General features: G+C 42.6%; 2 protein-coding genes across 2 annotated transcripts in view; one reads left to right on the top strand and one right to left on the bottom strand.

Annotated features, from left to right (window-relative positions):
• LOC110049839 (uncharacterized) overlaps positions 1-15,262 on the top strand; it is a 116,880-nt gene extending 101,618 nt beyond the window's left edge. Inside the window, exon 65 of the mRNA XM_089290559.1 lies at positions 106-15,262. Within this exon, the coding sequence (XP_089146685.1) occupies positions 106-14,510 (14,405 nt within the window). The 3' untranslated portion in view covers positions 14,511-15,262. The remainder of the gene's footprint in view (positions 1-105) is intronic.
• Positions 15,263-16,054: 792 nt separating this feature from the next.
• The window catches only part of LOC110049829 (protein HID1-like), a 17,246-nt gene continuing 9,533 nt past the window's right edge, over positions 16,055-23,767 (bottom strand). The window contains exons 13-29 of the mRNA XM_089290560.1: positions 23,658-23,714; positions 23,519-23,575; positions 23,262-23,345; positions 22,477-22,567; positions 22,286-22,351; positions 21,863-21,948; positions 21,294-21,372; positions 20,955-21,016; positions 20,714-20,816; positions 20,295-20,347; positions 19,858-19,931; positions 19,555-19,646; positions 18,751-18,929; positions 18,283-18,374; positions 17,739-17,838; positions 17,515-17,573; positions 16,055-17,088 (exon numbers count right to left, since the gene is read on the bottom strand). Coding sequence (XP_089146686.1) covers positions 17,025-17,088; positions 17,515-17,573; positions 17,739-17,838; positions 18,283-18,374; positions 18,751-18,929; positions 19,555-19,646; positions 19,858-19,931; positions 20,295-20,347; positions 20,714-20,816; positions 20,955-21,016; positions 21,294-21,372; positions 21,863-21,948; positions 22,286-22,351; positions 22,477-22,567; positions 23,262-23,345; positions 23,519-23,575; positions 23,658-23,714 — 1,398 coding nt within the window. The 3' untranslated portion in view covers positions 16,055-17,024. The remainder of the gene's footprint in view (positions 17,089-17,514; positions 17,574-17,738; positions 17,839-18,282; positions 18,375-18,750; positions 18,930-19,554; positions 19,647-19,857; positions 19,932-20,294; positions 20,348-20,713; positions 20,817-20,954; positions 21,017-21,293; positions 21,373-21,862; positions 21,949-22,285; positions 22,352-22,476; positions 22,568-23,261; positions 23,346-23,518; positions 23,576-23,657; positions 23,715-23,767) is intronic.

Here is a 23,767-nt window from a genome sequence, read left to right as displayed (position 1 = left end):
AAGATTATTGTGTCTTATATACTTTCAATTGCTAACCATGCTACTTCTATCCCTGGAGAAATGCCTTACCTGTTTGCTCACACGTTCTTTACTATTTTCTTTCAGGTGTTCTAGACTACTACCAGTTAGATGCTCAAGGTGAACTTTTTACCAAACAGATCTACCTAGGACCTGACTTGTTTACTTCCGGTAGCACTTTATGGCTTGGCCAGTGGCACATAACACAAGAACATATCACTGGTGTACCACTGCATCCATTCTTTGGAAGCATAGATGAAGTTCGCATCTGGACCTTTGCACTGGACACTATTCTTGTTCGCCAGAGTTTCCTTGTTGTTATACCAGAAGAATTACCGACGCTAAGTGCCCTGTGGCTTTTTGACGAGGGCTTAGGCAGAGTGGTTAGCAATCGTATATCCGGCTCCTCAGCCATGTTCCTTCCTAAGGTAATCAGCCGTCAACCGTTGTGGCAGTTCTCGTATGTCCGGGATGTGTTTCCATCGATAGTTGTTAGTTCAACTGTGCAGTTTACGAACATCACCTTTGGAATTCTAGCCGATAATCTGTGTTTTGAGCTTATTTACGACACCCAATTACAAACACAGTGTGGTCAGCTACTGAACGCGGCCGTTCCTCAGTTTTACTTCAAGGCATGTGTTTACGATATTCATTCCTCTAGTTCTTTAGACACCGCCTATATTGCATTATCTGCCTATGCAGACTACTGCCAGTCTATTCTCCATCTTCCTTCATGGCCAGCTCAACTCCTGTGTCATCAGTTTCCCAAGAGCTTTCCTCAGGGATGGATTGGTCCCGACTGTTCCTATAAGTGTGTTTTCGGAAATGCAGACAGAAACAATGCTAGCTTGTGTGTATGCAGTCCAGGATACTGGGGTGAAGACTGTGCCAGTGAGTGCCCAGCAGGCGGAAACAATCCTTGTAACCAGCATGGCAAGTGTGACGTCAAGACAGGAGCCTGTGAATGTGATTTGAACTGGCGAGGAAATAACGACTGTAGTAATTGTACACCTGGCTGGACAGGATCTGATTGCGCCGTGGCTGTGGCAGTATCGCAGTTGCCGACATGTTCTGCTTTCCTTGGAGGACACTTTACCAACTTCGACAGCGCTCACTTTAACTTTTTTGGAGTCGGGGAATTTTGGTTCGTCAGAAGCGCCCACTTCAATGGCCAGCTAAGACAAGTTCCATGTCACAATGGAGAATCTCGTGGCATTAATGCAGTAGCATTTTCTTTCAAGTCTGGATGGAAAATAGTGTTTCACGCACCATATGAGGAGACCGAGCGGCCGGTTATTTGGATAAATGGAAGTGTGACAGAGTACAGTTCAACAACGCTTCAAATTGCCAGTGAAGTCGTCTTAGAGCAGACATCTTCAACTACGTACGTTCTTAGCAATGTACTAAAGGATCTCAAGTTTCAACTTCGAGTTTCAGGAAGAGGACTTATCATTGCAGGTCATGTTGAGCAATCGCTGTGTAACGGTACAAATGCACTGTGCGGAAACTGCGACGGAAACAGAGACAACGACTTCAATGTGACAGGTGGTGGTTCTCTGGAAGAAACGTGGCGAGTTTCTATCGACGAAAGCCTCTTCTTCTACCACTATGGAACTTACAACGAAGAAAGAGTTACAACAGGTGGTGAATACGCCTTAAAGTTCAAACGGGTTGGTGTTTGTAGTGATCTCATGCCTGAAGTCTTAAATGCTTCTGTCATTACCGTAGAACTCCTGTTTAAGATGTTTACTGGACGAAATCCTGGAGGTGTACTCTTAACCTACAGCAAAACAATAACGCTGACAGTGTTTATTCAGGTAACCCTAAAAGTACGCATTGGAGTGGAGATCTGGGACACAGGTTTTTCTCCAGAAGTTGAGGCCTGGAACCGAGTCACCCTTGTTTACTACAACAGCACTGGGACAATACATTTTTATTACATCAATTCCATTGGTATTGTTCGTCAAGCCACAGGAACCATGAGTGCCGGTGCGTTATACACAGGAAGCATGATCTCCATTGGGCAGTGGATACCAGCTCTTGAAGGGAACACAGCGGAAAGCGATAAACTGCCAGGTTTTGTTGGATTGATCGATGAGGTACGCTTCTGGAACCGTGAATTTAGCCTGCAAGATGTCAAGACAAGCTGGAGAGTAAACGTGATTTCTAGCGCTCTTCATATTGCAATTTTGTGGAAGTTCAACGAAGGACAGGGTGACGTCATACACGACCTGGTGAGCGGAGTCCACTTGTACATTCCATCCGTACGTAGGGCACCTAAATGGATCTTCAGTTACGCGAATGTTAAGATTCTTCCTGTAACCACTGAAATAAAGTTCAAAACGAGCGACATGAGAATCAAAGCAGAAACGTGGTGCCATGAAAACATCCAGGAATCACCTGTTGGTATCGCCTGCGGCGGGCTTGGTGGTGGAACAGTAGCTTTCTATGTAAGAGCTTGTTTACGAGTCATTGCTTCAACTGGTCAGGTATCCTTTGGATTAAATGTCGTGGTGGCTTTTGCAGACACGTGCCAAGTACAAGCTAACCTAACTGTGTGGCCAGCGCAACAGATGTGCAAGTATGAAGTGTTCCGAAATTCAAGACTCATGAACTGGATAGGAGTGAACTGTGACATCCCTTGTCTCTACGGATATCAACCTACGGGATTGGTTGAAAGTTGCAAGTGTGACCGGGGTTTCTGGGGACAGCTGTGTGGTGGAGTATGCCTTGGTGGACCTGTGAACGTATGTAGTGGGCATGGACGTTGTTTAGGTGGTAGTGGAAGATGTCGCTGTAGGAGAAGGTGGCGCGGAGCACTTGACTGCAGCCAGTGCACTCCTGGTTTCCTTGGTAAAGACTGTTCAGCTTCTGTTACAGCACCTACGGAAGAGCTCCCAATAACGTCGGTCTTTGGGACCGGTTACTACGTGACTTTAGATGGCGTCAAGATCAACGTAAATGTAGCTGGTGAATTCAAGGTGTTGGCCTTGGTTCGTTATGGACTCAGCATCCAGTTTCGGCAAGTTCGAATCGGAAGTTACGTACGTGTAAGATGTGTAATTGTACGAGTACGGGATAATGTGATCGCAATCCACAGCAGTATTGGAATCGGGGGCCAGGTCTTGGTTACACTCAACGGCTACCCTGTCAGCTACAAGAGCGTGATTTCACTTGGAATTTCAGGATTTATGTTTAAACGGATGTCCCTCAACAGGTACGTGGTGACTGGTCCAGGAGGTTTCAACTTTGTTATCAATTCCCTCACAGTACACTTCGATGTCTCCATAACAATGAACAGATGGCTGTGTCAAGAAGTCTGTGGTCTCCTCGGGAGGTGCCGCGACCCTGAATCAAGCGTGCTGCCCTCAAACTGCACAGCTGGAGGAATTTTAGATACGCATGATATATCAACTGTAACTCAAGACATCTTGATCTCCTACGTGACCTCGTGGTCTGTCCCTCGAAACGAGAGCTCTTTTGGTCCCATACTAAACATCTCTGGCGAATCACTATCGACTAACGAAGGAGGAAGCTGTCTCTACTTTAATGGCACGTCTGTCATCACTGCACCTCTGGTGAATGTTTTTGTTGGTAATTACATCACTATCCAGTTCTTTGTGAAGGCAAAGGATCCGCGTGTGTACGGTGGTACTATTATTTCATACGCCCTCAGTGAAACTTTTGCAATAGCTGTGAATATGACTGTCATGATTCACTTTGGTACTACAGTCATTGACACTGGACTTGTGCTTGAAACAGAGCTTTGGAACCACATATCGTTTGTCTACAGGCGGAGCTCGGGTCTTGTTCAGTTTTACCTCATTAACTCAATAGGCGTCATTCAAACAAGAGTCTTCTTCGTTGGTGTAGGAATATTTGCCGAAGGTGGTACCTTAGCCATTGCTCTTTGGCAGGTGACCAAAGTGTCCCTCTCCCTGCCTGGCTTTGTGGGCTGGGTGGACGAGTTGAGCTTCTGGAACAAACGATTCGATTCTGTTATGATACAGCAAACTTGGAATACCAATCTCGTAGCAGAAACACCAGGGATTGCGCTCTTATGGAAGTTCGATGAAGGAAGTGGCTTTGTGTGTCGCGCGACAGTAGGATCGTTAGATTTTAGTCTTCCTACCCCGCCTTGGAGAAGCCCAATTTGGTATCCTTCCGATGCCATTAAAGAAACCAACGTTTTCATCACACCAGATCCCTCTGAAGAAGAAGCTGACAACGTAACCCAGGAGCTGTGTTCAGATATTTTCCTTAAAGGTCCTCTATACAATGAGTGCTCAAACGTGACTGGAGGATCCGAATTTTACTACGAAGCTTGCATTTCCGAAGTGTCTACGTCAAGAAAGCTCGACTCAGCTCTTACAACAGCAGCTGCCTTCGCAAAGGAGTGCCAAGCCGCCCTGAACCTTTCAACTTTGCCGGGAGCAGGTCTTTGCAATATTCTTCCAGGAGGACGTTATAATGATTGGGTTGGAACAAACTGCACAACTAAGTGTATCGTTGGACAATACTTTGATGGAACGTGCAAATGTGACAGTGGGTACTGGGGGGTGAACTGCTCCAATGAGTGCCCAGGAGGAGCTGGGAACCCTTGTTTTGGAAATGGACAATGTGATGTAGAAACTGGTGAATGCAAGTGTCATCCAAATTGGCAAGGAAATGAATACTGCTCAAAATGCACCCCAGGGTGGATAGGCAAGTCGTGCTCTGTCGCGGTATCGACGACAGATCCCAGCGTTGCAAATCAGACTTCAAAAGTTTGTACCATATCTGAGAGAGGTTATGTCACCGGCTTCGATGGCTCGCTATTTACTTTTGCAACACTAGGCGAATTCATCATGATAAATTCCTCCATCCTTCAAGCGCAAGTCCGACAAGTACCTTGCGAGAAGAGCTCTGTGTGTCTTAATGCTGTTGCTGTGAGATTCAATGGACTGTCCATTAGTGTCCATGCGGCCTACGAAAGTGATTCATTGCCAGTCGTGCACGTTAACGGAGAACCAATTAATGCTGGCGGAGAGCTCACCAAAGATATGCTGAGAAACAATGTGACCATTCAGCCTATATCCAATACCGCCTACAGGATTGTTATTTCGCAGTATTTGTCCATACGAGCGGTCTTTACAGATCGATACCTAAGCGTGGAGTCAACTGTATCTACTACCTTCTGTCAGATTGTCGATGGCTTGTGCGGCTCTTGTGCCAAACTACAACCGGGGCAAAATGATACTCAACGACCTGAACCAACGACTGTTTTAGAAGGGGTAGGAGGATCAAATACCTCTGATGGTGACGTTGATGAATTTGTATTAGAAAAGTTGTCACTTGAAGCCCGAGGACGATCTGATATTGTTATCGATGAAGAAATCCACAAAGAAACTCGAATTGTGTACGGTGGTGTGTACAGTCTCTACTACCGTTTCACCGCTGTTGTCACAGAGAAAGTTGTTGATCTCTTCGTGAGTCCAACGTTAACCTTCCAGCTTTTAGTAAAATCATGCGATCCTCGTCTATGTGGAGGTACTCTGATCTCTTACACATCTAATGTGACCTTTTTCATCAGCAACCACGTGACGGTGAAAATTGTTATCGGGCTGGATGTCTTTGACACTGGCATTGCCACTGAAACAGATGTGTGGAATCAGATCTCCGTTGTATTTGTTCGTGCAAAGCTGGAACTCTTTGTGTTTGTGACATTTTCATCTGGGCTTGTGCAAGTACGAAAGTTCAATTTTACCGTCGATCCTTTTGTAACTGGAGGAACATTTGCTATTGGCATGTGGCAACCTGCTTCTGGATCCATAAGCGTTCAGCCAACAAATGTCTTCTTTGGACAAATAGATGAGATATGCGTGTGGGAAAGACCCTTTGATTATGCATTAATTGAACAAAGTTGGCGAGCAAATATTCAGCCTAATGCCCCATCACTTACAAATTTGTGGAAGTTCAACGAGGGTGAAAATACTATCGTTAAAGACCTTGTTTCCGGTGTAACTTTATTCTTTCCAAAATATCCCTTGGAAGAGCCAAAGTGGGTCTTCTCTGATGCACCCATCGCGTCCGTTGTCGTACTGAATCCGAATGAGAACAACGTGACTTTGCAAGTTTTCGCCACTAACGTGTGCTTCGGATTCATTTATAAGGGACCAATTTATTCTGCTTGCTTGAGGCTGGGCAATGTCACACTAGAGTTTTATTTCCGCGCCTGTGTAGAAGCCGTAGTGGGCACCGGATCAACAGTTCAATCTATCGATGCCGTGGTGACAATTGCAGATTATTGCCAGAAAACGCTTGGTTTGCCTTACTGGCCAGCGCAATCTCTATGCAACGAGTTTCCTGGCAAGCGTTTCCCGAACTGGATAGGCAGGAACTGCTCGACCCCTTGCATTTTCGGTCAAGCATCAAATGAAAGTGAAGTCTGCATATGCGATCCAGGGTTTTATGGCATAAACTGCTCTGGAATTTGCCCAGGAGGGAGTGGACGAGCATGTAACAATCATGGAATCTGCGATGTCGTAACTGGAAAATGTTCATGTGAGCTTAATTGGAAAGGAAATGAAAACTGCGCAGCTTGTGCTCGTGGTTGGGCTGGGACAGATTGTTCGACAGCAGTCACGCAGTGGCCATCTGGAAGTGTTTTGGTTGGAGTTGGGACAGTGTCACTTGGCGGACAGTTTACATCACTCAGTGGAATCAGTTACAGCCTTTACATTACAGGGGAGTATTATCTTATTTACTCTATCCATCTGTCCGTCGTTGTGCAAATTCGTCTGGTATCGTGCTTCCAACAGCTATCTTGCGTCAATTCCATCGCGCTTAAAATATCTTCGCACAAAGTTGTTTTACATGGGCCTTATACATCTGGTGGAAACCTTATCGTCTGGTTAAATGGTAAAGTCATCGACATTGATTTGCATCGAATCACTCTTCAAAGCTACGGTTTTGAGGTCAACAAGATCACAGCTTATCTCTGGGAGGTCAAATATGCAGGGCTATACCTGAAAATACGTGTGACAGGACGCTACTTGACCCTAAGTGCAAGCGCATCGGGTTTGGTGTGCAAGTCCGCAATTGGCCTACTAGGCTCTTGTAACCAGGGATTGCTGGAATCGCTCGTGTCTTATCGTCCAACTAAAAACTGTTCTGAAGGAAGCTTTATGTTCAACGTAAGCGGAAACCAGCCCAACAATTTCCACCAAGCAGAGGACTCGTCACTTGAAACGAATGTGTCCGATAGCAAGACCAAGACCCAAGAGGTTATAAAAACCCTTATTACCACCAAGCTCAAGGTCAAAGAATGCCACAGTTTGTTTCAATATAAGTACAAGGACGTTGTAGAATATCGCGATGCAAATGCCGGGTACGCACTTTACTTTGACCACACTACAGTGGTCTCGGGAGTAATCTACAAAGCATTCTCTTTCACGGACATAACAGTAAAGCTCATGTTCAAAACAGTCCGGTACGGGGTTATCATATCCTATACTACGAGTAAGACCTTTTTTGTAACTAACACAGGAGGAAAGTTTACAATCTACTACGGAGACAACGTGTACCATACAAATATCGCCTCGGAGCTTAATAAATGGAACCAGATTAGCCTTGTGTTCCGAAAATCCACTTTAATATTGCACTTCTACTACTTTTCGTCTGGAGGCCAGTTGCATCGCCTTGATATCAACATTGGTTTCGATATCTTTGCTCCAGGGGGCATCATCGCTTTGGCTAGTTGGATACCATCTCTGGACGGCTCCGGAATTCAGCCTGTTGACTTCTTTGCTGGATTCATAGATGAAGTGCGTATATGGACGCGCTATTTCCATCCTGCGTTCATTCTGCAGACCTGGAACAGATCGGTGAGCGTTGAAACGCAAGATCTCGCGCACGCATGGAAGTTTAACGAAGGTGAAGGAATCGAAGCTGTAGACAAAGTAACCGGTATGAAACTCGAGCTTCCTTTTAAGCCATGGAGGAAACCGGAATGGAAGTATTCCGATGTAGTGTTGCAACTGCCTTTCTACGATAGAGAACAAGATTTCCCCTTTAAGAACAAAACCTTACAAACTGAAGCTGAACTTTTCTGTAACAGAACGTTGTTAATGGGACCACTGTATTCAAACTGTCACTCCTTGGGACCAGGCGTGTCTATGTTTTACTTCAGGTTTTGCCTCCGAAGAATTGCAAGCTTTGGGTCTTTGTACATGTCCATGGAGGTTATTATTGCGTATGCTGACTACTGCCAGGCCATCAACAACCTAACGGTCTGGCCAGCCAAACCACTTTGTAATGAATTTCTTGGACGTGATTTTCCTATTTGGTTTGGAGAGCGTTGCGACATGAAATGCGTCTTTGGTAAGAAGCTGGACTCTGAGAGTTGCGTATGCGACCATGGCTACTGGGGTTCAGAGTGCGCAAACCCGTGTCCCGGAGGAGCTGCAACACCATGTAACAACAACGGAGTGTGTAACAGCGTCACAGGGGAATGTGAATGTACTGCTAATTACAATGGAACACTAGACTGTGGCAAGTGCTCCTCAGGGTGGACTGGGTCCGACTGTTCCCTTGCCCTGGTGTCTCTGAACTGGTTGCAACTCTCCATTGCAATATCATCGACTGGAGGTCATTACGTTACTTTTGACGGCTACAGCTTTACTCTCGTGGCAGTTGGTGAATACTACCTGATAAATATACCTCATATGTCATTCCAGGTGCAAGTGCGTCATGTGCCCTGCAGATTGCACTCGGTTTGTGTCAACGCAATTGGAATACGGGTTTCCTCGACCGTGATATCTTTTCATGCCCCCTACACTACTGATGGAGCTCCAGTTATTTGGGTCAACGGAAAGCTCATTCTTTTGTCAGGACTGGTCACAAATCTTGGTTCCATCCATCTTGGGATCCAACTCAAGTACGAGGGACACAGTCACTACCAGATTGCATGGAAGGACAATTTTGCCATACGCATTCGAATTGATGGGCGGTATTTGAGCTTCAAAGTAGACGTCAAGTCGCCGTACTGTTATAACTCGACTGGCTTACTTGGGTCATGCGATAATGATCCTAGCAACGATCTTACAGTTAGTTCCAACGCGAGCATCACTCCTGGAAACACGACCCAGTCAGCAATAAATGTAGAGGTTGGAAGCCATGCTCTTGTACTGGAAATAGACAGCCTGATTGTTTTGACGTTCGAACACTATCAAGAGACACGATTACCATCCGGAGGTATATACGCTCTGGTCTTTAACCAAACGGGGGCTTCGTCAAGACCACTGACGAAGACATTTGTTGCCAACGTAGATATTACAATTGAAATCCTCCTAAAGCCCTACCAGCTCGGCGGAACAGTTTTCTCCTATGCAGTCCTGCAAACGTTCGCTATAACAATAAAACATTCCATCACGATACACTTTGGCAAAACGATTATTGATACGGGTGTCAATGTAACTATCAACCAGTGGAGTCACATATCACTTGTTTGGCATCACGAGACACAAATACTAGATTTCTATCACTTCAACTTTGAAGGAAAGGTGCAACGAAGATCGTACGTTCTATCCTCCAATCCATTCACACCTGGCGGTATTCTGTCACTGGGACAATGGGAGCTGTCGCCTGGAGACAATGAAACCTACACAGTGAACTCATTCGTTGGCATCATTGATGAAATCCGTGTCTGGAAGCGAGCATTCAATCCAGCTCTGATACTGCAAAACTGGCGCATGAATGTTGTGCCCACACATCCCGATGTCACAGGGCTCTGGAAAATCAACGAAGGTGAAAGTGACGTCATTGTGAACCTAGTAACAGACGAAAATATCTATCTGCCAAGATCTCCATGGCAACAGCCTACGTGGGTATTTTCTGATGCTGACGTTAAGACGAATTTAACCTCATCTGAAAAACCTTTTGATATGCATTTTCCCAACAAGACGCTAGAGGACAATGCTATGTCGTTTTGCTACGAACTTTTTTACAAGAGCACACTTTACGATTACTGCGACCTTCGTTTGAAAGCTGAACTGGAATACCATTATCTCGTTTGCCTGAAAGACATAGCAACCACCGGCCACATCCGTGCAGCTCTTGTAGCCGTTATCTCTTTCTCGGATCATTGCCAAGCGGTCCTCAACTCCAGCACCTGGCCAGCTCAGTCACTTTGTAACAAGTTCCCTGGAGCTCACTTTCCAGTATGGATTGGGGAGAGATGTGATGTGAAATGCATCTTTGGTACTGCGGATCCCAGAGACCGTAACCTTTGCATCTGCATGAAAGGCTACTGGGGTAGTGACTGTTCTCAGACATGTCCTGGCGGGCTTTTAAATACATGCGGTGGACACGGATGGTGTGACACAACCACAGGACGATGCCAATGTGACGTGAATTGGGAGGGTGATGCAAACTGTACCAGTTGTAGTCCGGGATGGAATGGAACAAACTGTCAATTTGCTGTCAAGCTTGTCACCGGCGTAACAACGAAAACTGTAGTGACTGCATCCATTGGGGGATATGGTTACTTTACAACATTCTTTGGAGTGAGCTTTACCTATAGAGTGGTTGGTGAATTCTATCTGTTGCAGTCCACTCTATACAATTTCGTCATCCAGCTTCGACAGGCTCCATGTGTTACGGATGCAACCTACACCTCGCTTTGCACAACAGGCTTTTCGTTTGGCCTTGGTGGAAACCACATTGTCATTCGTGCACCAATCACAACTTTTTCAAGGACAGTTTCCGTCTTTCCTTTGGTTTGGTTAAATGGCAAGTTTGTTGAAGTTGACCACAGAACTCAACTATCCGCCGATTTCATCATGGTACGCATTTCCACTGTCACGTTTCATATATACGGTCCGAACGGAATCAAGTTTGTGCTAACTGTGGGACACAGCCTTAGTGTAACAATTAATGTGCCAGCCATCTTCTGCCAAAACGCAACAGGCCTACTTGGTTCCTGCAAAGACCACTCCTTTAACGGAACGAGCAGTCTTGAATCGTACATCACCTCTCTGAAGATTAGTTCAGTAGTTAATAAGTCACAAACATTGTTTATTTACAAGTATTTGCAGTACCTAGAACACCGCAGACCTACTGGCGCCGGATTCAATTTATTCTTCAGAGATCATTCTGTTCGCTCGGGTCCGATGTATTTTCCTCTTGTGGATGTCCTGACCTTTGAACTGCTCATAAAAGCCCAGCAATCAGGAGGAGTCATCTTCTCCTATTTAAGCCAAAGCATTTTTGCTGTAATTGACAATGTGACATTGGCAGTTGTCTACAAAGGGACCGTTTTCCATACCGGATTCAAGCTTGAAATCAACCAGTGGAATCAACTCACTATTGTATTCAAACAACTTGTTGGCGTCCTTCACTTTTATCATTTCAGTTCCTCTGGAGACGTTAAAGTTCGAGTGTTCAGGCTGGACAGTCACGTTCTTACAAATGGTGGAGTCTTGGCCTTAGGGCAGTGGCAGCCATCCCCTAGTTCAGACACTCTGCTCCCTGAATCAAGCTTTGTAGGCGAAATCGACGAGTTCCGCATCTGGAAAAGACGGACAAATCCAGACCTTGTGAAAGTCAACTGGAGATTAAACGTTCAAGTTGAAACTTATCCAGATCTGCTGCACCTCTGGAAATTCAACCAAGTGGAAGGAAGAATCATTCGCGACTTACTTGGGAAAAGTGACCTGTTAATGATTAAGTTTCATGAGCCACGCTGGTCGTTCTCGGATGCTGATATCCCCCCCTTGAAGCCTGAAGGAATTACGTTTGTTAACGTTCATTTACGGCGAGAAGCAGAATCGTTCTGTTTCAGTCTTATTCTCAGCGGACCGCTGTACACTCGATGCGAAGGTCTTAGTCTTCAAGTAGCACAGTTTTACTACAAAGTGTGCCTTCATGACATCTCAGTATCTATGAAGTTACACTCCGCTTTCTACGCTATCGTTCCTTTCGCCGATTTTTGCCAGAGTTCTCTAAAACTAAAGGAGTGGCCTGCAAAAGAACTTTGCCATCACTTTGTCGACCAACGATTTCCATACTGGATCGGTTTACATTGCACCACACGATGTGTCTTTGGCTATTCCATCCCAGATGCAAACGCGACAGAAGGCGTCTCTTGTAAGTGTGAGTCGAGCTACTGGGGAACGGACTGTTCAAACCTGTGCCCGGGTGGGCTGAGGAGAACGTGTAACGGACACGGCGTTTGCAGTGTAACCAATGGTACATGTGAGTGTGAGCCACACTGGAATGGCAACGTCACCATCCCGTTCGATGAAAGCAGTCCCAACTTACCATTGCCATGCAGCAAGTGCACGGCCGGTTGGATGGGCGCAGACTGCTCCATCGCAGAAGAATCCTCCATACTGAATTCCACCAAACCAGGAGTGGCTATAAACTTTGGTGATCCGCATTTTACAAGTGTAACAGGAGTGAACTTTCACTTTGAAGCACCCGGTGCGTACCAGCTTTTCAATTCATCTGTAGTTGTCGCACAAGTACTGCTGGTTCCATGCAATAACAGAATGTCCTGCAGGCGAATTAGCGAAATTGCTCTGCGCACCGCGAAAACAGAGGTGTCGGTTAGCTACAGCGATCTAGAGACAATCGAAACGAGGAGCCTTGACATCACAAGTAATATATCTTCGAAGCTTTCCAACTCTGACGATTGGGTTGAGGTAGCTGATGTCAAATACCGCTGGCTCACAAGTAATATTCTGGAGGTTGGTTTCCCAGAGGAAATTCAATTTAACATTCTTACCTACAACGGAACCTTGGGAACGGCTATTCAAGTTCCAAGGCCTATGAGAGCCCAAACAGATGGCATCTGTGGCGAGAAAGAGAGCGGCTGGATAAGAGAACAGAGCAAGAAAAACATTTCGCTGCACGAAACGGCAGCAAACGCCTCCAACAGTGAAAAACTAGATGATAATCAGCTTAGCCAAGAGACCCTTGATCAAAAATTCACCACGGAATTCAAAATAACGGATAAAGACAATTTCCTGACAACCAAGCACGCCTCGCGCAGTTTCTCTGGAGCTGGTTACATGCTGGAGTTCTCGTCAAGCAACACAGCCGTTATGTTCGCAAGCAACACGAGCTTACCACTTCTAGACGAGTTTACCATTGAAATATGGGTCTGCTTAGTAAATGCAGACTCGAGCGTTTCCCAACTTTGCTCCTCGAGCCAGAAAGGAGCTACTGAACAAGTCACTGGAAGTCACGCTCTCTTTTCTGTCGCCACTACTAGTGGAGACTTTGCTATCATTTGCAAAGACGGACTACAAGTGAGGTGGGACAAGAAGCAAGTTACATCAGGTATTAACATCAACGAAGGTGTCTGGACGCATTTAGCTGTGACATGGAGAACAATCGATGGCCGGCTACAAACGTTTACTTACTCCGATGGCGAACATCGACAATCAACAGCCTTTGGCGTGATGACTGGAAAGCAGTTATCTTTAGATGGTTTGTTAGTTCTGGGACGTTACATGCGAGGCTACATGGTAGACAGTGAATACGACTTGCATGGTGCTTTGGACGAGTTAAGGGTATGGCAGTATGCCAAGACAATAGAGCAGATCAACGTGTCCATGAACGTCAAGTTCGATGACTACCGTGAAGGTCTGGTGCTAAACGTACCTCTTGACGAAGGAATGGGGCAGACAACTGAAGGTCGCTTTTACAGTCCGGTACCTGTTGACCTGACGAGTTCCGCTCTCGAGACTCCAGCCGTTAATATGACCACTGTGCAGTTACTCATCCACTCTGGAGACTCCCCTGGATGGGCCCCGTCAGGAGTGCACATGACACCGTTAGCAAACTACAGTCTGGCATTTAAGAACACAAGCCTCGAAGAGGAGGCCCTCAACCAGTGTTACAAGTGGTTCTACGAAGGAAAGTTACAAAAATATTGTAGCACTCGTCTGGTACCCCAAGCGCTGTTTTATTACGAGTCTTGTCTCGCAGACATTGCTGATTCTGGCAGCCTTGCACACCACAAGTTGTCAGTGAGTCTGTTTGGTTTCTACTGCCAGAAAGTGCTTGGGATAGAGCCGTGCGAGTTGTATGGCACTTACGACGCATTTCCGCGTTGTCCAACCGAGGAAGAGGGCAGCAAGCTCACTCCAACAGAAATAATCGTCATTTCGGTATCTTCAGTCTTCTTCTTGCTGTTCTTTCTGATCATAATAATTGTGGTGTGTCGACGACGAAAGCGCAGGAGATCCGAAGTGGAGCAGATTTACGTTCACGAACCAGGAACAGAGGCATCGAGCAAGTACGTTGCTGGTGACGAGCAGAGTGATCATCCTAATGCCTATACCATGAGGCAGTTACTGGATGTGTACGTGGATGCTGATGAATCGGGGTCTGATCAGACCCCGGATGTTACCCCGAGAGGTTCGCCAAAACTTACACGAAGACCGCTGGTTCGAAATCCTGCAGGCGGAATGCTGCCCGATGGAGAAGAGGAGAGTGCGGTGTGATATGACATGAACGCTGTTAGAAAACTTTTTAAATTAGTTATTAAGTATTTTTGTAGTTACTTTAGGTTATTTTCATAAGTCTTGTTCTTTTCAATTCTAATTTAATGAAGTAAGTTAAGAGGAATTTACTGTTCATCTGCGAAAGCTTTAAGTAGCGAATCCCACCAATCAAAAGCTGGAACTAAAACACTTGTAGAAAGTTAGTGAGTGACCTCAAGAAGGCTGTGGCCAATTCCACTTGACTACTTCACAGCAAATTCAAGTAACCCAGTGGTCAGTGAACGTTAGATCCACACTAAATTCTCTCAAGGACAATTATGAGAATTGTATGAGAATTTGACTCAATGGCGAAAAATATTTGTGTTTTGAGAGAATTTGTGTAGTGTGTCATTCAGAAAATATGCCTCATTAAACAGAGCCTACGCTAAGTTCCCACTTTAAATAGAGAAGTCGATTTGTACTGGCAAAGCCTTCTAGGAAATATAAACGTAAGAGTGTTTTAATGAAATTAACTGGTGTTTTTACAAGTGCTCAAGATAGCTTATACATGTATTACGCGAATCGAAACGAGTGCCGAGTGTCATGTCCTTTTTATACTTGTACCGAGTGATTTTCAATTAAGTTGCGTTTCGAGTTAATCCGAGTGTTTAGTTTAATGATCAGTTAATTACTTATTTCAATATCGAGTTTGTGTTATCAAGTATATTTTTTACTTAATTTTCAAACAATTTTAATAAAAAGTGTTTTACGTGGGTAGGATTAACGAGTTCCTTACAACAATCGCTAACTCATAGGAGATGCTGTGGTTTTATAGTTAGCGCGCTGGGGTCTAAGCTCTTGCCGGGATTAACGAGAAGACCGAGGTCACTGTGTTGTGTTCTTGGGCAAGACACTTAACTCTTACAGTGCCTCTCTCCACCCAGGTTGGCGAATTTAATCCAGGGGGTAACCTTGCGATGGACAATCATCCTCTCCCGGGGGAGAAGAAATGTTCCTAGTTTCTTCACGCTACAGAACCCGGGATAAGCTCCGGCCTGACGCAGACGGTTAAACTTCAGATTGACTTAGATACGCGATGGCGCGCGCACTAATAACACATTTCCGAATTGTTGTTGCATCTGTTGCACAACGAGTCTTGGTGAACAACCTTAAATATTGAAATGAATTTTTCTTGATCCTGCACGTTCATTTCCATGCAAATCAAACTCATTTCCATATGGAAGCTTGTGCACCAGGACTCCTTTTGAAACAGAGATGAAAAGCAACTCGAAAATGGCTTATTGTGACTTCCAGGTCACAAAACATCTAATAATGGAACCAGTTTCTCGACAAATCCCAGAGCGGAGGGTAGCATCGGAAAATCCATGACACAAGTCATTTGAATCAATCTCTCGGCTGTCGCATTATTTTGCAGAGACTGTAGCACTGCTTTCACTGCAAACCCAGTGTGATAGATTTCTCTACCAAATGCGTGCATTCCCGATTTTATTCCTGAGAGAAAAACATCTTAACTCGTTATTTCTAGGGCAGAATTCAAACAAAAGATACATTTCGCCTGTTTATTAGAGCAAGCATGTTCCTTTCTACTATTACATACATTCTTGACGGGCAGAAAGAACCCCCGGAAAGTTCCCGCGTTCTAACTGTTTTTGCAATATGTTGCGTCCTTTTGGAGAATTTAAAGGTTTAACCTCTTTTTCATTAAATACCTTGGCGGGCTAAACAATGAAGATACATGTACAACCGATAACCCTATTAGTCAAGACATGCTGTCTAACTATTCTACGTTAAAATTAATTATGTACAGTTAATTGTCATTCAACATAACGCGTGAGACAATCCATTCAAACTTTCAACGTCCCTTCTGCTCCAAAGGAGCTAACCAGCGAACCTAGCGGGAGAATTAAAGTTAAGACCTGATTGGCGAACAATATGGCCAAAAAAAACTGTTAGATCTTGTGTTAAATTAACGGCCACAAAACATCCTCTCATAATTTAATTCTGCCCCAACGCTTCAGGCATCCGCCGCATGGCAACCCACCACAGAAAAGATTGTAGAGAAATCCCGATTTTTCAAATCTCCAAGGGAAACGTAAATTGGTTTCAAAATTTGCGTAGTTCGAGCAATCGCGGGTAAAATTACAGTGTTCAAGGAAGGAGAGGGAAACGACGTTTAGTTCGAGTTATCAGGAGGTTCGAAAAATCAAGGGTTACAGAAATGGGGATTCCACGATTTAGTACCTTGGTAACGTAACTCTGCAGCTTAAACTGATAAATATTCCGTACAGACAATCTGCAGAATACTTTGTACCAATGAGCACCTTTATACAACAAGTTTACCTCGCAAGGGAACCTCAAGCGTGACCGCAATGGTCTCAAATTAATTGTAAAATGAATCCGTTCCTGACATAAAATAATTCCCGCTACTTGACGAAAGATTACAACATTGTCTTTTCGTCGACGGCAGGAAATGTTTGTATTATTTCTCTCGCCGTTCTGCTTCGGACTGGCTTTCTACACTCTTTGAATTTCAAACAGTTTGACATCCGTGTCATACCAGATCGGAGGATCAATGTTCCTGGAAAAACAAAGATATCGATTAACCTCTGCTGAACATTGTTTCTGCCGCTCCTTTTGAACTCTAAGCACCTCATCCACGAAGAATAAACAATTTCAACAAGTCTATCCACCTTCCCGGCAAAAGGAGCGCGCGCATCTGGTCTTTCGTGGCCTGAAGAACAGGCGGGTTAGCGGCGCCGAGGGGCGATAAAAGCCCGTACATCCGCCTGTTTTACAGGCTACGTCTTTCGCGCCAAAAATTTTTCCAAGAGACACTTTTATGCTATTCCATGGGAGCCATTTATTCTGGCAGCGAACTTAACTCGCGAGGAATTGGAGCACAGCTATCAACACCGAACAGACTGCTATACGAATTATATGGCACCCAACGGATAACCCTAAAAACTATACCATACAATAAGAAATTACTTTCTTTAGATTTTACCTGAGGTAGATAATTCCCCACATGTAGGTTCTGAACCACATTTGAGTGCCACTGTTGGCCTACAGCAGAAAAAGAAAACATGCGCAAGATTAAAAAAACATTCTTTTCTCGTTAAAAAGGACTATCAAAAAGTAAGGAATCCTGGCTTGAACATACAACGTGCTCTCAACAAAGCTTTCAGTGAACGGCAGTAAAAGAGTTCAGACAGTTTTATTTAAATGTACCTGGTATTTTCTGATGAGTATCGGATGTGGTACAGGTAACAGACCGACCAGAGTGCCATGCTGAAGGAACTTGATAATCTCTGACTCGTCTGTCAAGCCCCTGCCACAAACATGCACACGTTTCAACAAACAAACAACCAAAAACCTTCAAGAGGCATCACCAACAAAGGTGTTGAGGAGATCACGAATCTTTTCAATTATTGAAACTCGTCGACCCTTGAAGAACTCCCCAGATCTGTTCGGTTTATGGCTAAGACTGGGCAGAAACGTATTCACGCACCGCATGTTTCTACTCTTGCGGTATAGATTCACATATTCATTCACTAGCAACGTTCAGTTCACGGCTTCCGAGAGGATCTTTAAGATCTGAAGCGCTAAACCAAGTGACCTCACCATCAGAACAGCGTGGCAAAAGATTCAAGAGTAGAATAGACACGCGGTGACACGTAGGGCATGAACCATGAACATGTCAGAAGCCTAGCTGACCATGAATCTCTCCATAGTTCTCTCCATAGTTCAAACGAGGTGAAAATAGTTAGCTTACTTGTCGATGCAAATCTTCTCCACTTGGGGAACAAGAACTTGGAGCATTCTCATAATCGTCTGGAGAGGAAGCTTCTGTTTCCAGGACTGGACCTGCCAAAGAAAAGAAATTAAAATACAAAATGGGAAAGATTACACTGAAGTATTCAGTTCCACATGAAGAATGAAGCATAAATCAAGCATTTAGAGGTCTGCACATGATTTTTTTCAGTTGATACTTTGTCAGTGCGTCATAACAGATCTAGTAAAATATTTTTTCCAAGAGTGTTCACCACTTAATGTCTCTTTACAGTCTAAATACATCTACAATGTCAAGCATAGTCAGGTGATGAGAATAGGGAAAAATATCAACTAGAAGAAATTGTCTTGATGAACCACTATAATTATTCTCTAAAACAACTCTACAAGAAATGTAGGGCATTTAGTACTGAGAAGTAATAGTTTTGAGACTGAGATTTCTATTACTCACCCACTCTGGTGTTGCTACAAATGGTCCTGAGCTTGTAACAGAAGCGGATCGGCCAATAGACTTTCTCTCTGTACGTGATGTTCCCGGGGTACTGGGCGGGGTCGGGTCTCCTACAGAGCGCGCTTCTACGTCACTGGACTCTGATTCACTAGCAGGATTACGAACCTCTTTTACAGACACTGCTCAGACAAAGATGAAAAGCAATCATTTGGTTTGTGTTTATCACAATTTGTGTTTAACTCACAATTGATCTTGTTCTCACTGTGTAGCTTCACAACACAGTTGATGGAGCATAAAACTGGTGATGCAAGAGTCATTGCTTCAAATCTCGTTGAAGCACTGAATTTTTTTCAAGCTCTTTGCAATAAGCCATTTTCGAGTTGCTTTTTACCTCTGTTTTAAAACAAGTCCTGGTGTACAACCTTTGATACGGATATGAGTTTGATTTGGACGTGCATTTCATTTTCAAACAGAGGTAAGAGTGATTCAGAAATGGCTTATTCATTAAATCTGCAAACACAGCAGCAAGGCTAATTAACATTTATTGTAAAACAAACTCAAACATATCTCCTTAATCTGACACAACCACAAACACTCCAGCCTGGGTTGTTCAAAAGGTGGATAACGCTATGCACCAGATAAATCACTATCCAACTGATAGCGTGGTTTGTTTTGTTAACTCTTATCCACAAGATAGCGATTTATCCAGCGGATAGTGTTATCCAGCCTTGAACAAAAGAGGTCAGAACATTAAATATGCAAACTACATGATTGTTAGTATAAAAGCGTGAAAGAATAACTTACTATCGGCGGACATCTCAGGCATGTTCTCTGATGCTGAAGTGCTCTTTCCAGGTTTCTTTTCTTCTCCTTCACTAATAGAGGCCTGGGCCTCCCTGAAAGAGAAAAGACAGCCTTTACACACAAACACAGGTGACACAAGCATTTGTCCCTCAAGGACATTCTCCCTCATTACATTCTACACATCAGTCAATTGGGAAATCCTGAGAATGAGTCAGGTTAAAAATTTGTGAGGCAGGCGCATAGTCTAATAACTAGTGCATTGGCAATTCTGCTGTTAGTAGAAAAATCATAACTTCATTTTACCTATCAGAGCCCTGTGATGTAAGTCGTCTTCTTGGTTTTTGAACGGTCGCAGGATCAGTTGGAAGATTTGCCAACTGAAAGCAAAAACAGTCAATACTTTAAAAGAGTGGATATGCATGTATAAAACATACTCTTGAGCGCAACAATATTGAAATGACACTTACAAAAAGTCATGCTCTCTCAGCTATTTTAGTACCCTTCAGTTTTCCATTTCAGTGTTGAAAAATAGAAAAGAAATCTAACAGGCATTGTCTAAAAACTTTTTGACGTCTTCTGAGCACTCATTATGTCATTTTGTTGTGGTATGGGATAATTAACTGTTGTCAGGAAAGGGATATATAAAAACCTTGGTATTCGAGTTCTTAAAGTATAAACAGTAGGATTTATTGTAATTTCAGTGTACACAGTAATAACAGAAAGTTATTGTAGAAACATACTTGGTGAAAGATATTCCTCTTTCTTATAATTGCATACACCAAATGGGAATTTCCTAAAAAGAAGAAATGATGTGTTGATGTCATTTTATTTTATATGTGAATACACTGAAAGCAGGACGTTAATTCTACTGTAGACCAATTGTTATTTAATTCTCCACACACTTCCTTCATGTAATTTTTGAAAATATTGTGTTTCATCAATAGTATACTAAGAGCTTATTTACAAATTTCTTAATTCTTTTTGCGACCTGTCTATTTGATAATGTGAACTTACTTAACCCTAACAGAGACCCAGAAAATGTGAACTAAAATTTTCCCTTTTGTAATTCGACAGCATACACGAAGCAGCAGAGCTTCATCATAAACCCCTAAACAGTTGTGTAGGAAAACTTGAATTAAACAGCATGTAACATACTAACCATCAAATTGGTATTGAATGATATTATTGAAGATTTCCAACAAGAAAAATACCAAGTGGTGATTAGTGGCATTGGAGAACAGGAACCAAGGAGTGGAAAATGCCTACAAGAGAACAAAAGGTAATAAACTTGATCAATAAACTTGTATACAGCACCCCTGGCTTTAAAAGTTCATAAAAAAAATACACAGCTGCAAATCACATTTTTAGCTGTCTTTGAAAATTGCAAAACATGCTCTTACCTCCAGGAGATGAAGCAGTTTATTAGCAGCCACCATTGATAAGGATTTTAAATAAGGAGAAACTAGAAAGCAAAAAAAAAAAGGCAAAAAAAAAAAAAACAGCAGAGTTAGACACTTTGTACTATGATCAAAAAATCAATACATGTTCCGAATAATAAGTACTCCATGCTCAAGAGAGAAGGACAAATTACCGATTAAGAAGCAGTTATTCTTCAAAAGCTAAGTGACCAACTGGCATTGAAGTATTCTATTAATACTTCTAATTTATGAGAGTGCTTAAGGGGAAAAAGTTACTCCAATGTGAGATTTTACAGCATAAATAGTCAAGTGAACACTCACCATTTACAATTATTGTTAAAAGACAATCAAACAGTGGCTGAAGTCTCTGATGGCCATTTGTTATGATTTTATGGAAAACCTGCAAAAAGATATAGCGTACAATATGTAGTTACTATTCAGTAACTAATTGACTCGCAAAATTGTTGGAAAATATAAAATATTCCACAGACCAGTGATTGTACCAAATTATTTAGGTTAAGATACCTTTGTACAATTATATCACAAACAAATTTAAACAATTTACATTGTATAATGTGGGTATGTAATAAATGCTAAGTCTGTGAGGTTTTGTAGTACATAATTTCGTGTACAGAAGACAGGTTTGGAATTGCCACAAACTCAAGAACAATACATGTATGAGCAGCAAGAGATACAGCTGGAACCCAATAATTCAAACTCAGTTATTTGAATTCTCATTTTTTCAAATTCAAAACCATTTCCCTTGTATTAATTTTGTGCTTCAGTCATTTAATATTGGCTATTTTAAACTCCTGCTAAATGGAACTACTTAGATTGCATTTTTTCATTTCCCCTAAGAGTGCCAAACAGCAGGGTTCAACAGTACTTACAATGACTAGAAAGTCAGCATGCGTCCCTGTAAAGACTGGGATATCCATTGGAACCCTGACAGAATATGGCTTATTGAGACGGACACCTAGATAACAAAATAATATTATTTACATTTATCCTATTAATCTTACTACATGTAAGGTGATTAAATTAACTGTAAACATAACTCTTCATTTACAAGGAATCTTAGTTCATTTTACTTCATTTGGCATCTCTAGGAGTTTCTTCCACACTCGCCAAACACTGCCTAAAGGTCTTAGATTTCACGGTGTCATTGGAAAAATTTTATCCCAACCAATGAACAAATACTGTCCAATAGATACATGTACGCAATGAATTGGTGAATAGAGATATAAATCTGACTAATTCACTCCTTGAATATTATGCATTGTATACATGTAACTATCTGTACATGTACTTACCAAAATTTCTTTCTCCGCTTAACAGTAGCAATATGAACACTCCTATATGCATCAAGCCTAGTCGAGCTGAAAAAAGATTACAAGACAGTATTAACAACTCAGTACCATATCTCATAAATGATCAAAAGAGACAAGAAAATAACCCAGGCAGCACTGTAAACAGGAGCCAAAAAAATAACAGCAGAACTCACATTGGTCAGATCTTGCATCATTTAAGTGGAAAAGTATTGGAACCAAGATATCCAGCACATCACTGCTCTTCAGCACATAAAACAAAAATTTCTACAAACAGAAAGATTTCTCGTTAGGATTATCTCAGAAAACAAGCCAAACTCAGCTGGCTTTTATGGTCTTGGCAGCTGCAAAGTTTATCAATGAAAGTCTTTGTTTTCAAGTGATTTCAGCCAAAAATACATTGTCTTTAGCCAGCAGCCAGCCCTTGGCCACAAACCTCTTTCTTTGCACATGTACATTTAGGGCTGTCATTAAGAGCTGTAACCTGTAACATCTGTTAAGGCTGAGTATGCTTGATTTTCCCTTGATGCTATGGACAAAGTTGTCTTTGGTTGAAAGAATTCACCCACAAAGGAATAAGTTTGCTACAGGCGTGAAGAACGCTGTACAAGCAACTCAAAACTCAACGACAGCCCTGTTACACAAACAACCAACATATGGCAATTTGGGTTTAGGAGAATTCTTAATAATTTTTTCAAGCTTTGGAAAAGGTTTCCATGACTTTTTCACCTACATGTAGTGGCCCAAGACTACTTTAAAACTGTTTAAAATCTTTGAGAGAATCTGTGAATAAATTTAATTTCATATAATTTAAGAGTCTACAAATCTATTTAATTTGGCTGTGGAGATGCGTCTACATTGTATGCCAAGGAGAAACGGAATTTGTGATAGCATTCTACATGTCATATTAATAAATATAAATTTTTGTATACTTTAAGGTAGAATTAATTTACATATTTACCTTGTTTTGGTCACACATTTTCCAGAAAAGAACAAGCAATTCTTGATGGAAACTGACCTTCTTGCAAGAATTTGGAAGGTAAGTCTGAACCAAAGAATAAAATAATAACAGTTTAAAATTTGCCTTTTCTCTGCAATTTCTAATACTAACTACATTTTTGCAGAAAAGAAGAGGAAAAAAAAAAAAACTGATACAAGCAAAACCCTACACTAAATGTATACAGATTTACTTTCATTGGAAAACAGGTTTAAACTTACTTGAATTAGTGGGTTATTTAGCAAATTTGCAATACCATGAAGAACGAAATAAAAATCCTGCAAAAGAAGACGTTATACTAATAAGTAATTATCCAAAGTGACCCACGCAGGATTGTAGCCATTCAATCAGGTTGATTACCTCTTCTCTGTGTATTCGTGACAAGTAGTTGCAGAACAGGTTATCCACTGGAGGCTCCTATACATGTATGTAAAAGAATAAATGCAGTCAGATCTCCACCTAAAAGTAAA

The sequence above is a fragment of the Orbicella faveolata genome, unplaced genomic scaffold (assembly GCF_042242905.1).
Source record: "Orbicella faveolata isolate gen_17 unplaced genomic scaffold, um_ofav_v1 contig_2, whole genome shotgun sequence".
NCBI lineage: Eukaryota > Metazoa > Cnidaria > Anthozoa > Scleractinia > Merulinidae > Orbicella > Orbicella faveolata.
Note: the sequence above shows the minus strand (reverse complement) of the source record. Positions and strands in the feature narration are given on the sequence as shown.